This window comes from Aotus nancymaae, unplaced genomic scaffold (assembly GCF_030222135.1).
Source record: "Aotus nancymaae isolate 86718 unplaced genomic scaffold, 86718_ANA_hifiasm-v0.15.2.pri h1tg000040l, whole genome shotgun sequence".
In the NCBI taxonomy this organism is placed as follows: domain Eukaryota; kingdom Metazoa; phylum Chordata; class Mammalia; order Primates; family Aotidae; genus Aotus; species Aotus nancymaae.
In genome coordinates, this window is record NW_026988454.1 from 108,319,396 (window position 1) to 108,335,890 (window position 16,495).

A 16,495-nucleotide genomic window follows, 5' to 3' on the forward strand; every position below is an offset into this window, starting at 1 on the left:
CACTTGCTCACTGGAGCCTCCATCTCCTGGCTCAAATATTCTCCCAATTCAGCCTGCCAAGTAGCTGGGACAACAGGCACAAGCCACCACACTCAGCTAATTTTTTTTAAATTTGTTGTAGAGATGGGGTTCTACCATGTTGCCCAGGCTGGTCTCAAACTCCTGGGGTCAAGCAACACTCCTGCCTTGGCTTCCCAAAGTGCTAGGATTACAAACATGAGCCACTATACCCACTGGAGGCAGGATTTTAGAAACAAGAATGCAATACCTATATGACCCATCCAATCAGTGATTTCATGATGTCTTTACAGAGGGTAACATCTTGATCCCCAAAACAATACCAGCACTAGGTAGACAAGTTTTAGAAAAAAATCACATTGAAATGCTTCAAAATATTATTATTGAATTATTTAAGAATTTCTATTTATTAAACAAGTATCTTTTTCATTACCAAATACATTCCAATCAAATGAACACTTTCTTACACATACTGTATTCATAGAGACATCTATATTTTATATACTTATTTATCAAAATAGCAAACATTTTCTCTTGTGTGTACTCACCTGTTCAGAAAAGAGGTCACTGTTATCTTCCAAGTATTTACTGAAAGGGTTGGGTTCATAGACTTCCTCCTCTTTTTTCAGTAATATCCTGGATTTTACAGGCACTGGGCGAATTACTCCAGGCTTAGTCTTCATGGATGTTAAATAAATGTTAAAAAAAAAAAAAAAAAACAGGGAAAAAAACACCATTAAAATGAACAAACATGTGTCTTGTTAAGTCATTCAATGCTGTTCTCACAAAAAAATTATACTTTTTAAAATTCTAAAACGACTTCATAAATGCATAAAAACAGCCTGAAGTTAAATGATTTTAGCTAATATGTTTATTTAAAACTTAACTATAACAGCCATCAGTTCATAAAGATCTACTATTGTAACATTCGAAATGCAAAAATGTTCTACCCTTGCTGGGGCATATTGTCAACAAACACTTCATTTGCTATATATTTGTTGAGAGTCTTCTCTGTGTCAGGCAGCATTCTGGGCGCAACAGCATAGATGACTTTGGTATATCCACCATGCCCATGACAACTTTCTTCTTCTAGAAAGTGCCTACTCTACATGTCCCAAAATCTCCAAAGCTGGGCCCCCAGATGCCATGTTCATATTATGAACTGGGGTGGCTTTCTGACTTAAAAGAGTGGAGGGTGGGTGGCAAATAGATTGTCTCTTCCAATAACCTGAAATAAGGATTTAAACTGCTCTGCAGAAACTGTGGGAGACTGAAATTAAGTAATGTCATGTAGAAGCTACAGCGAAGCTTTAACATGACCGAAAAAGCATATGGTGAGAGCAAGAAGACAGAGCAAAGTGCATGGAGGAAAGAGACACCTGAGGGCTTTCCAGAATTGAGTCCCCAGACATTCTGGGGTTTACATGGATTTCCTGTCCTGAGGTTCTTTAAGACTTTTTTTCTTTTACACTAGATTCTCCCCTCAACTTTTTTTTCAACCCAACATTACTTTTGTAACTTGCAATCAAAGAGTTTTAACTAAAACATCACTCAAGATTCTTTTTTTTTTTTTTTTTTATAAGACGGAGTTTCACCATGTTGGTCAGGCTGGTCTTGAACTCCAGACCTCAGGTGATCCGCCCGCCTTGGCCTCCAAAGTACTTGGATTACAGGCGTGAGCTACCGTGCCCAGCCTCAAGATTTTTAAGCTTGTATCCAATGTCGACTTGACAGAGAGAGAGAAAGGGAGAACTCTAGCTTGGGGTAATTTCAAAATGATGTTTCCCAAAAACCAAAATCTTGTTACCCTGTAAAGTATCACAAAAAACACTGATGTTTGTAAAAACATCACAAACAGTAATTCAATAAAAAGCTGTGATGTTCTTTCTGTTTAACCATTTTGCTGCAATCAGTCTTCTCAACCCCATTTCCTTTCGGAAAACGGTAAATTAGCTCTTTTCAATCCATGCTGATTCTCACAAGTCAAGCCTTAAGGGACTACATCTATCTCTCTGCTCTATGAAGCACTTGATATATTTTGAGTCTTCAATAAATGTCGCTCTGCAATACTTTCTTCAACAGATATTTTTCCAGTTATCTTTCATGTATATGACAACTGGGGAAATACAGTTTGAGACAAGTCTCTGTCTTCCCCAGACTGAGAAATATCTCCGACTTAAGAAACTCTGATTTTTCTCAAGGGGAAAAATGAACAAGTAACTTCCAATTGTGCATGAAGTCATGCCATAGAGTATACACATGAGAGATGGAGTATACACATAAGAGTATACACATGAGAGCAATATTCCTCCACCAAGTGCCGCATAAGAACAAAGTCCAGGCAGTTACTGATTTTTTTTTTTTTTTTTTTTTTTTTGAGACGGAGTTTCGCGCTTGTTACCCAGGCTGGAGTGCAATGGCGCGATCTTGTCTCGGCTCACCGCAACCTCCGCCTCCTGGGTTCAGGCAATTCTCCTGCCTCAGCCTCCTGAGTAGCTGGGATTACAGGCACGCGCCACCATGCCCGGCTAATTTTTTGTATTTTTAGTAGAGACGGGGTTTCACCATGTTGACCAGGATGGTCTCGATCTCTTGACCTCGTGATCCACCCGCCTCGGCCTCCCAAAGTGCTGGGATTACAGGCTTGAGCCACCGCGCCCGGCCCAGTTCCTGATTTTTATAGTCATCTGTAATTACAGAGATGCCTGATATCTGGGCCATGATCCTAAGTTGTCCACACTTCTCCTTTTCATTTGACTTCCTGCTTCATTTTTTCTTTCTCTTTCTCCTATTCCTGCACCTTCTCCTTCTCTTCTACTCCCTTGTGAGGCAGAAAATAAATGCAACTCCAGGACTCAGATGCTAAAAGTCTAAAACCAACATGGTACCTTAGGGACTAAGCTTGGTATCACTATGCAGAAAGATGAAAGCAGCGAGAAGAAATCCAGGAACACTTTGGATGGTAGGATAATCTCTGTCAGAGAAACATGACTGCCTGGGTCACTTTATTGCAAGCAGGCAGATGTTTGGGCTTATCGTGGCCTAGAGCCTTCCACTTAGGTCATCTGTCTTGGTATCAGCCCCTTCCAGGATAACACCTGAAGAGAGACTCTTCTGGTTGGTTGGATATCAAATATATTAAGTATCAGAGTCTGTTACTGATGCTTCATATTTGTTTCTCTACCAGTTTTTATGATCTTTAGTTCTTATGAGTTTCCTGGATTTGACAGTTGTCTCTTACAATTAGACAATTATTTTTGCTCCATTTCCTCCACTGTATTTGATTTTTCACATGTTTTTTCTTGGACTCTGTGTTTCCAGGTTTGGTCTATGTGAAGTCTCTGAGTCTTCCTCATTCTGTTTACTCACTTGGTCTTCATATGGTTTCCATGATATTTACATTATATATATTACCTTTCTCTTTAGTCTTGTTTTTTGCTCCTACAACTTTAATTTATTATTACCCAGTAGTCAATACTTCATAGATATGGAAGCCAACTCTAGGCAAAAGACGACTACACATAGTTTGACTTTGACATTGTTCATACTTCTCATCCCACGATCTTTAACCATATCTTTCAAACCCAACCATCTGTCAGTATTGGTCCAGTTAAAAATCTAACCTAGTGTCTCGATTCTGATCCTCATGCACACTCCACAAACCTTCGTACACTAATAAATCATCTGCATGGTAGCCTCTACACCTTGCTCATGCCTTTTCATGTGCTTCAAAACCAGCTTCAAAACCCTTGAGGATCCTTTGCAACTAATGACACTATCATTGTCTCATAGACACAGGTTTTCTTCTTATTTATTTATTTATTTATTTATTTTTTGAGACAGAGTTTCGCTCTTGTTACCCAGACTGGAGTGCAATGGTGCGATCTCGGCTCACCACAACCTCCGCCTCCTGGGTTCAGGCAATTATCCTGCCTCAGCCTCCTGAGTAGCTGGGATTACAGGCACACGCCACCATAGACACAGGTTTTATATTCTATCAATATAGAATCGAAAACTAAACTCAGTATTTTAGATAGATAATCTCATCAATTTCTTATCAATTCTGTGAGAGGTTTAAAGGTAATGAGTCACATGCCAAAGTCATGCAGTTAATATGTGAAGTTAAGGTTTAAATCCATGTTTTGTCTGATCATCAAGCCTGTGATTTTAATTACTTTTATGCTTATTCCAAAGAGGAAGAGAGATGTCATAGAATAGACAGAAGCTTGAAATCATTGTTAAACATCCCCCTTTCTGTAATTTATCCTGTCTAATTAACAACAAAACTCCTGTAATTTTTATATTTTGTATTCCTTTAAAATATATTATTTCTCTGTTTTATTTTCACTGTCAACTATCTCATCCTTGATTTTGTCCATTGTTAACTCATTCTATGCCATTTTACTTTCTTTTCATTAGCCATCCCAAATATTCTCAGAACATTTAGGACCTAATATTTTCAGTTCCTGGTGACAATACACATTCACACATACACCATCTATGCATACGCGTGCGCATGTGCGCACACACACACACTTCCACCACCACCTCCTAAAATGATCCATAATTTGCATGGCCAACATGTCAAAATTTCCACTCATGTCTCTGAACTTGGTTAAAACTATTCTCTCATGAAGTAGCATAATATTGTAGAAGGAGAGCAACATGGACGTAGATGTTAGTTTTTGCAATGTTGTTAACAAACTGTATTACATTGGAAAAGCCATTCAACCTGTGTAGACCTTCTGTTGAAGGGTGGTAATTCTAATACATGACTATGTCCTTTAGTAATGGGTAATGACATATTTTATTACTCACCTTTTTGACCCCTCAGGAATTATACCATGCAGAGTTGTAGCAAAAGGCTTGTTTCTGCATATTCAAATCCATCATCTAAACAAGGGTCTCAAAGTGCCACTTAGAAAGCCTATAAAACAGCATATGTGCAGCAACTGACACTGTTTCATCACACATACATCTCTCTTGGAATATTAGTTAACTTTCCCTCGATTCTTCCTTATACACTGTTTAACAATGTCAAATGGTCATGTAATCTGTATTTGCAACACAAAGTTAACTAATGTTCTATCCAATTAAGACATTGTCTGCTAGCATTTTGACTCTTAGAATGAAGACTTTAGACCATTATCAGCATCATCTGAGAACATGTTATGAGTGCCAAGGCTCAGAGCCGACCTAAATCTACTGAATCAGAATCTGCATTTTTACAAATCCCTAAGAGATTCATGTACACATTAAAAGTGGAAAGACGCTAGACTTGAACTCAATTCATTAAAATGTGCCACTCATGTAGAGATAGACCTTTCTTGGTCTATCAATCCAGAGACATCCATTTGACCTTGTCTTCTGTCTCCAGACTGAAGGAAAGGCTTTAAAACAGACTATGCTTTATTACTTTCTAATCTACATTGCATCTTTGCCTGTAGTCATCTTTGCTGATAGCTTTGGACTTCAAGTAAAGGCTCTCTTGAACAAATTCTCTAATTCTGGACAATCTATTTTGTTACATCTGTGTCCACACACACACAGAGGAAATTAGATTTATCAAGTTAGGAGAGTCTATAAAAGTTAACTATTGTAAGATTGTCATTGTTCAGCAATATTACAACTAAACTAGCCTTAAGAGGCCCTTCTTTCATTTTTATCTGCTATAGAATCCATAGAATAGTCAGACTCATGACTGATAGACGCAAATGGCCCTCTAATGATGCCAGAAAAAGCAGTTTCGTAATTTTGTTTCCAGCCTATGTGGAAAAATAAAAAAGGTAATGACTCTCATAGCCAGTACAAAGGGCAGAAGAAGAAAAATGAGAAGATTCTCCCAACAGAAAATATCAATCCATGAATGTACTGAGAATTGATTTATACTGGGTATAGACATTTTTGAAGTGCCTGAAAGACAAAATAATTGTTTTGCAACTCTGAAGCACACCTCTACCAGATGTTCACTGGAGACATTTTGCCAATTGAGATCTAGTCTATGTCAGGAACTACAGTGTCTATAGAGATAAATAAGATATACCCCCCGTTTTTCAGAGGGCTCACAATCCAGTTGAGGAAGCCACAAGATAACCACAGTACAAGTCGAGTCATGTCATTCATCTCCTAAATGATGTCCATCAATTGTACATCAAGTCATGTCAACTTACCTCTAAAAGCTCTCTAGTGCCTCACCTTCTTACTGAGAGTGACATTCAAAACCCTTGTAGTGCCTACAAAGCAACACCTATAAGGGTGCTGTCTGACCTGATCTTTCCTATCCCTAACCAGTCTCTCTTTTCCAGTCTTATTTCCCAGTGCTATCCCTTCCATCCTTTCACTCTTTCTACTCTAGCTTACACACTATGATACTGCCTCCTCCAGAAGTTTGTATTTGCTCTTCCTTTGTCTGAAACTCCCTTTTTCCTTTTCAGTTTTTCAAATGTCTGTTTAAACATCACCTTATCAGACAGATCTTTCTAATGAGCCATAGGAAATAGCAATCTCCACCTCTCTGACCTGCTTTCTCTGCAGCAGTTATCACTACCTGACATCTATTTGTGTTTATTGTCTTTCTTTCTCCACTAGAATGTAAGTTCTGTGAGACCAGAGACTTTGGTTTATTCACTTTTGTATCTCCAACATCTAGAATGGTGTCTGTACCTGGTTGGTGCTCAATAAATATTTGCAGAATGAATAAGTTAATTGACAGGCAGAAGCTCAGTGTGCTGACTGTAATTCAATATGGAGTCTATAAGAGGTGCTGATTCAATAGCAAAAACAGGGAGTCAATCCAAATGCCCATCGATGATAGACTGGATAAAGAAAATGTGCTACATATACACCATGGAATACTATGAGGCCATAAAAAGGAACAAGATTATGTCATTTGCTGGGACATAAATGGAGATGGAAGCCACTATCCTCAGCAAACTAAAACAGGGATAGAAAACCAAACACCGTATGTTCTCACTATAAGTGGGAGCTGAACAAAGAGAACACATGGACAGGAAAAAACACACACTGAGGCCTGTTGTGGGCAGGGAGGGAAAGTATCGGGAAAAAAAGGTAATGCATGCTGGGCTGAATAAGCAAATGATGGTATGATGCGTGCAGCAAATCGCCAGGGCACATTTTTACCTGTGAAACAAATCTGTACATCCTGCACATGTACCCCAGAACTTAAAATTTAAAAAAAAGAGGTGCTGATTGACTCCTTGAGGTCTTCCATTATTTTTCCTCAACTGGCTAACTTTTTGATTATAAAATAATTCACAAAGAGGGAACTTTGAGGGCTAGAAGAGTCATATGGCCTTTTCCAATAGAGGATGAGAAGGAAAGTCAGTTGGTGAGTTCTGCCCTCAGAAGAAAGAGTAGAAAGCTAAAGTTATCATCTCCAGAAAGTCAAGGAAAGAGGCCACTTCTTTAGGGACTTTACAAGATTTTAATCTTCTTCATTTAAAAGAAATTTGTTTTTCTCCCCTGTTCATGGTGATACGCAGTAAAACTCTTAATACCAAAAGACAATGATATCTTTTTTAAAGAATTCTAGAGTGGAGGATGGGGAGGAGCAGAGGATATTACATCTGACACTAACATAAGTCTTGGGGGCAGAAAAAATCCAAGGAAGTGAGTATATGGGTTCCCCGAGGCCCAGTAGCAGGTTTTAATGGGCTATAAGACACTAGTCTAAGCCTGCTATTGATTTGTGTTTACAATCTATCAAGTAGACACTTATACTTGAACACTGTCACTTGGGGCACTATATAAATAGGTACCATTTCCATCCTTTGGAACTGATAATCATAATTCTATGACAGAAAGTTGGTACAGCCTCTGGGCTGGAGACCAAAGTTGAATATTAACTACCAGCACTGACTTAGGTAATCTATTACCAATATTTTTAAATAATGGCTTTTCACAGCAAAATCTTTCTTATACTAATAACTTCAACTAATAATAATAGACTGATGTTTTTAAATTGCCTTTGACTACAGTAATAAGCTCTAGGATGGTGTGATAAAGAAAAAAAGAAATAAAGGATAGGGTGCCAGCTCTCAAGAATTTATTTTGATCTTTCTGGAGAGATAAGATATGTAACAAAACTGCAAGAAAGTAACAAAACAACATACAGCAAATTCTGTGATTCCAGCTGGAAATTCTATTAATTTGATGGGCTCAAAGAGTTTGTGAAAGTGCCATCGTTGTTTGCAAACTCAATAGCATTCTACCCAGCAAGACTGTGGACAAAAGCAATATTCTCTAAATTATCTACCTGATTTACTAATTCAGATAATATATGTTTATAGACCCTAATTCTTTTTTAAAACAAACATTATAATATACTTGAAGCAAATACTTAAGCTATGTTTTCCCCTCAAACAAACATCTTAAATCTCAAAACACTATGGCAGAGGGTTAAGCTCTCAAGGTTGGAAAAAACAAAAGAGATTTTTATACCACTTATTACCAAGGGACTATTGACATGGCATTCTAGATATTTAAACTTCTCTTTTTTCATCAGAATTATGGAAATAACAATTCCTGCCATACTAGCTCAAAGGTGATTGTGAGAACCTAATGTGATAACATGCATGATAAAACTTGGTAAAGAAAAAACAGCATAAAATAAATTTGAAAGGAAAAATAGAATATGTGCTTTGTACTTATAAATATGACATGTTGATTCTAAATGATCTAGACTATTCACAAAAGTACCTACTTGATGTGTTTTTCCAAAAAATGTTTTATAATGATTATAATACTTGTATAAAAATAAACATACATAAGACCTCAATAATTAAAGGCCATATCTCATGGCTCAAGAAGCATTTCATGGAATATACCCAATACAAATTGGCCAGATTGAAATATTTCAATGGTTAAAGAAAAGACAATAGCATGACTCAAACCTGAGGAGGCGTACCTGATAAATGCTGTGCCACTTAAGTATGTTATGTTAAGGAAAAACTCGTCAAGGAGATATTGCCTTTGAGCTTGAAGGAGACATCGGTTCTACACAAAAGCTTTCAGGGCTGCATTTTCTAAATGACAGAGACCTTAAGGCCCTCAGAAAGATGAGTCATGCACCACTAAAACTGGACGCATCAGCTGGCACTCAGAACTAGGAATAAAGTATTTGCAAGTTTAAGCACTCTTCTTTATAGTGTTCCAGTAAAGAGCAGCTTGCTTTTACCTGTATATAGCCATGTGACTTATTTTTTTTTAAATCTATTGTTTTGTGCTCTCTAGATTAAGTATTCCATCCTGGACAACAGTAAACATTTTGTAAGGGCATGAAATTTCAAAAGCAAAAGGTAAATGTCATCTAAACCAGCTCCCCTACTGCCAAAAAAAAAACAGGATTTACCCAACTTGTGGAGCCTAACTTGTGTGTTACCTTATGCAGAGAAAAAGAACCCACTTGCCTTTGTTAAGATCTTTGTGATAATTCAGCTCAACAGCTAGGAAAGTTTTGTGAAGGTTTAACCTAGATTCTAGATCTTTCCCTTTCTCTTGCTCCTTTTAATATATTACAGGAAGCACTATTGATAGCTGCAAAAACTTCAGTACTCTAACTGACCCTACCCAGTCTCCTCTTCAGTAAGTACTCACATTTTCCAGGCAGTGCACAAATACCAGGCAGAGTCAGACAAAGGAGGTACCCAGTGAACGTGATGCTTCCACAGAGGCCCTCATTTCCAAACCCCTTAATTAATCTTTTCTTCTTTTCCTTGAATTATCTAAAATCAATAATAATGATTCCTTTCCGAACACTATGCAAAGCAAGGATGAACACTAATGCTGGTGATCCTAAATAATCTACTTAACTCCGTAAGCTTCCGTTTCTTTGTAAAAATGGCTGCTCATATTCTCTTCATCATTCACAGATTTTGATGTGCAAAAACAACATCTTCCTGTCTATAGGCATATACTGACCACTCCACATTTTATGACACGTGAGCCTTACAATAATCCCTTCAGGTTGACAGAGTAGTTATTCCAATCTCCAGTGAATAGGTGGGAATTTCCCATATTTTCATCTCTAAGTTCATTTCCAGTTCCGTTCTACTGCAATGCTGTTTAATAGAAGAAAAGCAGCTAAGACTGGTGAACTAGTTTCACATGGGCCTCCAAAACAGCCTCCCATACACAACTCTAAATCATTTGACTTCCAAAGTAAAGAATGGAAACATTTTAAGAGTAAGGGTCATGGCTCCATTTCTTTTTCCCTTTCAATTCTGAATTGGCACACTTGCAACAAAAGCAAGCAAACAGATAAGCCACGTTAAAAATGTAAAAGCATGAAAAAATGATATATCTTTAAAAAGTCAAATCTCAAAAACAATTTGAGATTTGTATTAAGCTTGTAGTACCATATCAATTTGTCAAATATTTTCTCTTCGACACATTTACTACATTTACCTCCTAAAATAGAAGAAATAATTTTATATATTTACTGTTTATTTTACACAAAACATAAAATATTTGTTTATATAATTTAACTATAAAATATCATACATTCCCAATAACTGTGTTTTTATGTGTTATACATACATACATACTCATATAAACAAAGATGTATATATAATCAGAATTACCTATGTCATCTATATGTATATGTATATTATAAACATATACATATATAAAATGTAATTATATAGATCTCATAGTTTTGTTTATCAAAGGCATTCTTATTTACTCATATTATTCAGAACTTAATTTAAAGAGCTCATGATGGCAAATATTGAAAATTCATTCATAAAAATGAAAAAATTATAACTTTATAAATGTTACTTCAGAGTAAAAATATTCTAAATCTTTAGTGAAGTACATGCCCTATAACATGTCTTACATACAATCATTTTCTGTTTATTTATTTCACTCTTAAGTAGTATTAATATAAACACAGGGTTAACATCATGAAATAGAAACCAAAGTGATTGAAATAATTATATCAGTACAAGAGATGTTCATTTTTTTATGTGATATGCTTGTTTAATAATAATCCCTTCACCAACCTACCTATATGTCAAGGGCATTTTGAGATTAAAACTTAATTTAAAACTTGGTTAAGAAATGCCTTGAACTCCTTAAAGAAAAGGTCTTAAGTAAATACAAAGAAATTATTATAAAAGTTTTTCAAAGCAATGCTTTGTAGTTTTCCCCCTAGAGAACACAAACACAGGATTGTTTTATTGGGCAAAAGATAAGTGTTTTTTATTACATTCACAATGAGTTATTTATATCTCGTTTTATAAAATCATTTTAAATATATATATACATATATATTTGCCTCTTTGAAATAATTTCTTAAAATATTAAACCAAGAACTTACATGTATATATAAAATATATACCTACACATATTTATATAGTCCACCAACATCTAAAATCTGTATTTTATAAACTATGCTGGGTGAAACTATATATGAGAATGTTTAAAACATTCTTGATTTCCATATATTACTCTAAATAAATATATCATTTTAAATATTATAATAATTGTAGTAATATTTCCATATCTAAAGTGGGAAGTCATTCAACTTCATTATGCTACTGCAGTGCTTGTTTCCATGGCAACTTCTTCATCTTCACTGTGTTAGTAACCATCGATTCACAGTCCTGGAAGAGCTTGGAAAGTATGCAATAGAATGCTCTCATTGTTAACTAGGAAATTGAGATCCAGACTCCCAGATTTGTGACTTACCCATTGTCAGCCCATTAGTTAATGTCAGAGCAGGAAGTATAAAGTGGGCCTTCTGATACTCATCCCAGCGTTCTTTCAAGTATACTATATTGTCCCCTACTGTGCTAAACCAATTGACATTAAAATCACACACACACACTCAAACACACCCCATATATACAAACTATATATGTATAAACACCAGTATACCCAAGTGGATTGATTGAATCAAGCTATTTTCAAAGTCAAACAATGCTTTTTATGATTTCTTAGTATTACAAATAATTATTTTTATTGGGATGATAATTTCAAGATGATTTGTTGGCTGTGGCTATAGGATACCAAAACAATTTCTTTAAAAGAAAAAAAATGAGTTAATATTTCAAACTGTTCTACTAGAAATTTCCATTAATTTTAGTGAAGATATTTATTATTCAGGAATTTACAATTTTAGACAATAAACATCAAAAGATATTAAGAAATCTTTGACCAGTGTTATCTAGGAAACTTATTTCAGGACTTCGATTTGCTAACCACTGTGAGAATAAGAAATACAAAATGCTATAAGAGAAAATAATTTTCCTACTTAATCAAATTTTATATACAAGTTTTTATATTACATTCACGATGAGTTGTTTCACTAAATCTCATTTTATAAAATCATTCTAGAGTCTGGGTCTGTGCTGCCCAATGTAGTCACCAGTCCCACTGTTGAGCCCTTGTGATTAAGCAGAAATGAGACTTGCTACAAATGTGAAATATGCAGTAGTTCAAAGACTTTTCCCAAAAAAAAGGAATGTAAAATTATCTCAATTTTTATACTGTTTATCCATTGCAATAATATTTATATAGCATTAAATAAAATATTTTGTGGAAATAACATTACCTGTTCCATTTTACTTTTTTAATGTGGCTACTAGAAATTTTAAAATTACATGTGGCTTGCATTTATCATTCACGTTGTATTTCTATTGCTCAGCACTGATCCAGACCATTTGTGTGTTGATTATCCTGTGTGAAATATCTATTTCTTATTTCCTCAAATCCAAAAACTATCCTACCCAATGATGACCTTCTCCTTAAACTCTTTTTGGGTCTCTTCCTTTAAAGAGTGAACTCTTCTCTAAATTCCAATGGTATCTTTCATCTGACCTCACTCCATCTCTTCTAATGCCGCTACTTGGATGTAAGTTACTGGCAAGTAGGGTCTATGTATGGTTTTATGTATGTTTGTCACCTGCAAAACAATCACCATGGAGCTTTAGGGAAGTATCAATAAAATTTTATTAGACAAGTAAGTGAATAAAAATATATGTAGTAAATGTATTCTTTTTTTCACTTTTACTCAGATAAAGCTCTTTTGAAAGATCTGAATTTATAGAAGTAGATCTGTGATTTAGAAGATACATACCAGTTGATTCTCAGATACTGTAGAAGATGGTGAGGAGAGATTTGCCTGCAAAACATAAACATGATGTTTATTTAATGAAACTTATAATTTATTAAAATATTTATGTGTTTAAGTATCTTGAAGTTTATTATTCAAGAAGTATACGTCCACAATAGGATTTTGAAAAGTATAAACAAAAAGGAAAAATATCATTATGCCACCAAAGAAATGATTTTTAATATTTTTGGTAAACTGTCACGTAATATTTTTCCTATGTATTTTTATTCGGCCCACATAATAGTGAATATGATGTTTTACATGCTGCTTTCCCTTCTCATTTTCTTAACATAAGCATTATAACATGACATCAAAAATTATGCAAGGTTACGTAACATTTCATTCTGTGTATACTTCCGATTTTAATCAAACATGCCAGCATCATTGCTATTTCTATTTATTTAAAGCAAACTGAAACAACAGATATTTCCTTACAGCATTGTTTTATAAAAATAAATGTATTTCAAAGTTTTTATGATTTGAGAATAAAACTGACTTGGTTTTTAGAATTGTTTAAATTAAAGAGCAGATTAATATTGTTTCTTTGTCATTGGCTCCTGTATTTCAACCCTTTCATCTGGATTTAGTTTCTCTCATTTTTAAAAAATTTTATCTAATTGTCATTAAGAACATTTAACATGAAATCTATACTTTGAACACATTTGTCAGTGCACAATACAGTGTTGTTGTTGGCTATAGGTGCAATGTTGTATGGCAGATCTCCAGAGTTTACTCATCTTGTTTAACTGAAACTTCATGTGGATTAGTAACTTGCCATTTCCATCTGCTCCCTAGTTTCCTTCTCACTAAAGTAAAGGCTTTAGTAGTTTTTCAGACCTTACTGTCTTGGACGTTGTCTGAGTGTTTTTATCATGTTCTCATTCTTCAGTAAGAGTTCAACTAGACACAGAATTCCAGGGTAATAGTATTTCTGTCTTTTGCAGATGCTATCCCACAGACTCTGGCTTTTGTTGGTGGTGGCCTAAGTGTCAAAACTTGGAGGATCATCTGTCTTCAAATTTGGTTAACATTGAAAGTTTATCTCCACGACATCCTGTAATCTCACTATGATGTGCCTCAGGGTAGACTTCTTTTTATTGTTTTTCTTTTTTTTGGTGGGGGACTTGGTATGTTCCTTTATTCTGAGTATGCACCTATTCTGAAAAATCCTACATGACTATCTCTTCAAATGCTGCCTTTCTCCCAATCTCCCAATATATCTAATCTCTTATTATTGAGCTTCTATTAAATATATAGCAATGTGCCACACAATGATGTTTCAGTTGATGATGAACTAAATATATGACAGAGGTCCCATAAGATTATGATGGAGCTAAAAACATTCCTGTTACCTGGTCATGTCTTAATGATCTTGACTCTATGTAGGCCCAAGCTAATGTGTGTGTTTGTGTCTTAGTGTTTAATATAAAAAGCTTAACAAGTATGATAAATAAAAAATAAAAACTTGAAATAGAAAAAACTTATAGAATAATGGTGTAAAAAATATTTTTGTGCAGCTGTATAATGTATTTGTGTTTCAAGCTACATCTTCCTAGAAGAGTCAAAAAATTTTCCAAATTAAAAAGCTGATAAAATAAAAAAGTACAGTAAGCTAAGGTTAATTTATTGTTGAAGAAAGAAAAAAATATAAACTTAATGTAGCCAAAAGTCTACAGTAGTGTACAGTAATATCCTTGGTTCTTCACATCACTCATCACTCACTCATTGATTCACCCAGAGAAACCTCCAGTCCTGCAAGCTCCATTCTCGGCAAGTGTGCAATACAGATGTACCACTTTTTATCATTTTTTTAATCATTTTTATCATTTTATCGTAATGTGTTTTTACTGTGCTTTTCTATGTTTAGACACATAAATACTATTGTGTTACAATTGCCTACAGTATTCAATACAGTAACATGTTACATAGGTTTGTAGCCTAGCAGCAATATGCTAAACCATATAGCCTAGGTATGTAGTGGGCTATACCATCTAGATTCATGTATATACACTTTGATGCTTACATAATGATGAAATCACCTAGTGATGTATTTCTCAGACTGTCTACCCATAGTTAAGTGAAGCATGACTGTATTTTGGACCCTCTCAAATCCTCTCCCATTTATCTCAAACTCGTCTTTATATTTTTGTCTCTTTATACTGTATTCTGGATGGGTTTTGCTTTAAGCCTGTCAATTAGCTTATTTTCCTTTAAATGCATATTAGTATGTTTAACACGGTAATTGAAGTAAATACCTTAATAATTGACTCTTCACTTCTAGGTCTACTTGGTTCTTTTTCAAATCTTGTCTTATAATATCTATAACTCATTATTATGTTTAACATATTTCAGAGTTGTTACAGTCACCCCTTGTTAAATACCGTGTTGCTTATATTTGCTGATTCTCCCTCATGTATCTCCCTCATGATGTTCTTTAGTTATTTTGTGTGCTTTTAAATTTTCTATTTTGAGTAATTTTGGTAATTTGAATTTCTTTAGATATTCAAGAAGCCCTGGTTGGGAAACCATCCCTGTAGTACATTTGCCCTCACGGGGGTCCTAGGAGTTGCACAGGTTCTGGACCAGTTACCCTTTGCCTACACCTCTCTCTCCTGCTGCCATGTGAAGAAAGTACTTGCTTCCCCTTCACTTTCCCCAGTGATTGTAAGTTTCCTGAGGCTTCCCTGGACATGCAGAATGGTGAGTCAATTATATCTCTTTTCTTTATAAATTACCCAGTCTCAGGTAGCTCTTTATAGCAGTGTGAAAATGGACTAATACAAACTTGGAAGTCCCACTTGATTTATGGCATCCAGGGATTAGTTATGTTTTACCAAGCATTTCTGCATTTACATGGGAGGCTAAATTTTCATACCAGCTTAGCCTTCCATTTTGACAGGAACCAGTCAGCATACAGATGAATAATTATAAATATGCTTGGTTAAAATATAATCAAGTTATGTTCCTAAAATATTTCTATTTTTGAAATTGCAAATATTTCAGAGCTTACTTTGATGTATCATTATTGTTTCTAATTTCTGAGAGATCAATAATAACCGAAAACTGAAAGCCTCATTGTTCCATGATACCACCAAGTATACAGGAGCATGAATCACCAAACAATGATAAGACACCTGAAGTTCTTTGTACACAGTGTCTAACATTGCTTGTTTTCTGAGTTTTGACTCACACCATCTTTACAGGGACTGCCACTGCTTGCTGCCATTCCTGGTTGCTTGATGGCAGTAGGGTATCTTAGCTAAGTGCTCCCATTCTCTAATTTCTGTGGACCAGGTTAGTGTGCATTGAGCTTTGGGAAAATTGCCCTTCAGAATATCCATC

The 16,495-nt window shown here is 35.2% G+C and overlaps 1 protein-coding gene across 12 annotated transcripts in view; it reads right to left on the bottom strand.

The window, feature by feature from the left end:
• Nucleotides 1-16,495, bottom strand: part of MLIP (muscular LMNA interacting protein) — a 270,604-nt gene that overhangs the window by 60,825 nt on the left and 193,284 nt on the right. For all 12 annotated transcript variants that reach the window (XM_012441573.3, XM_012441581.2, XM_012441586.2 and 9 more), the window contains 2 exons: nt 13,118-13,162; nt 567-695 (listed from right to left, as the gene is read on the bottom strand). In XM_012441573.3, coding sequence (XP_012296996.2) covers nt 567-695; nt 13,118-13,162 — 174 coding nt within the window. The remainder of the gene's footprint in view (nt 1-566; nt 696-13,117; nt 13,163-16,495) is intronic.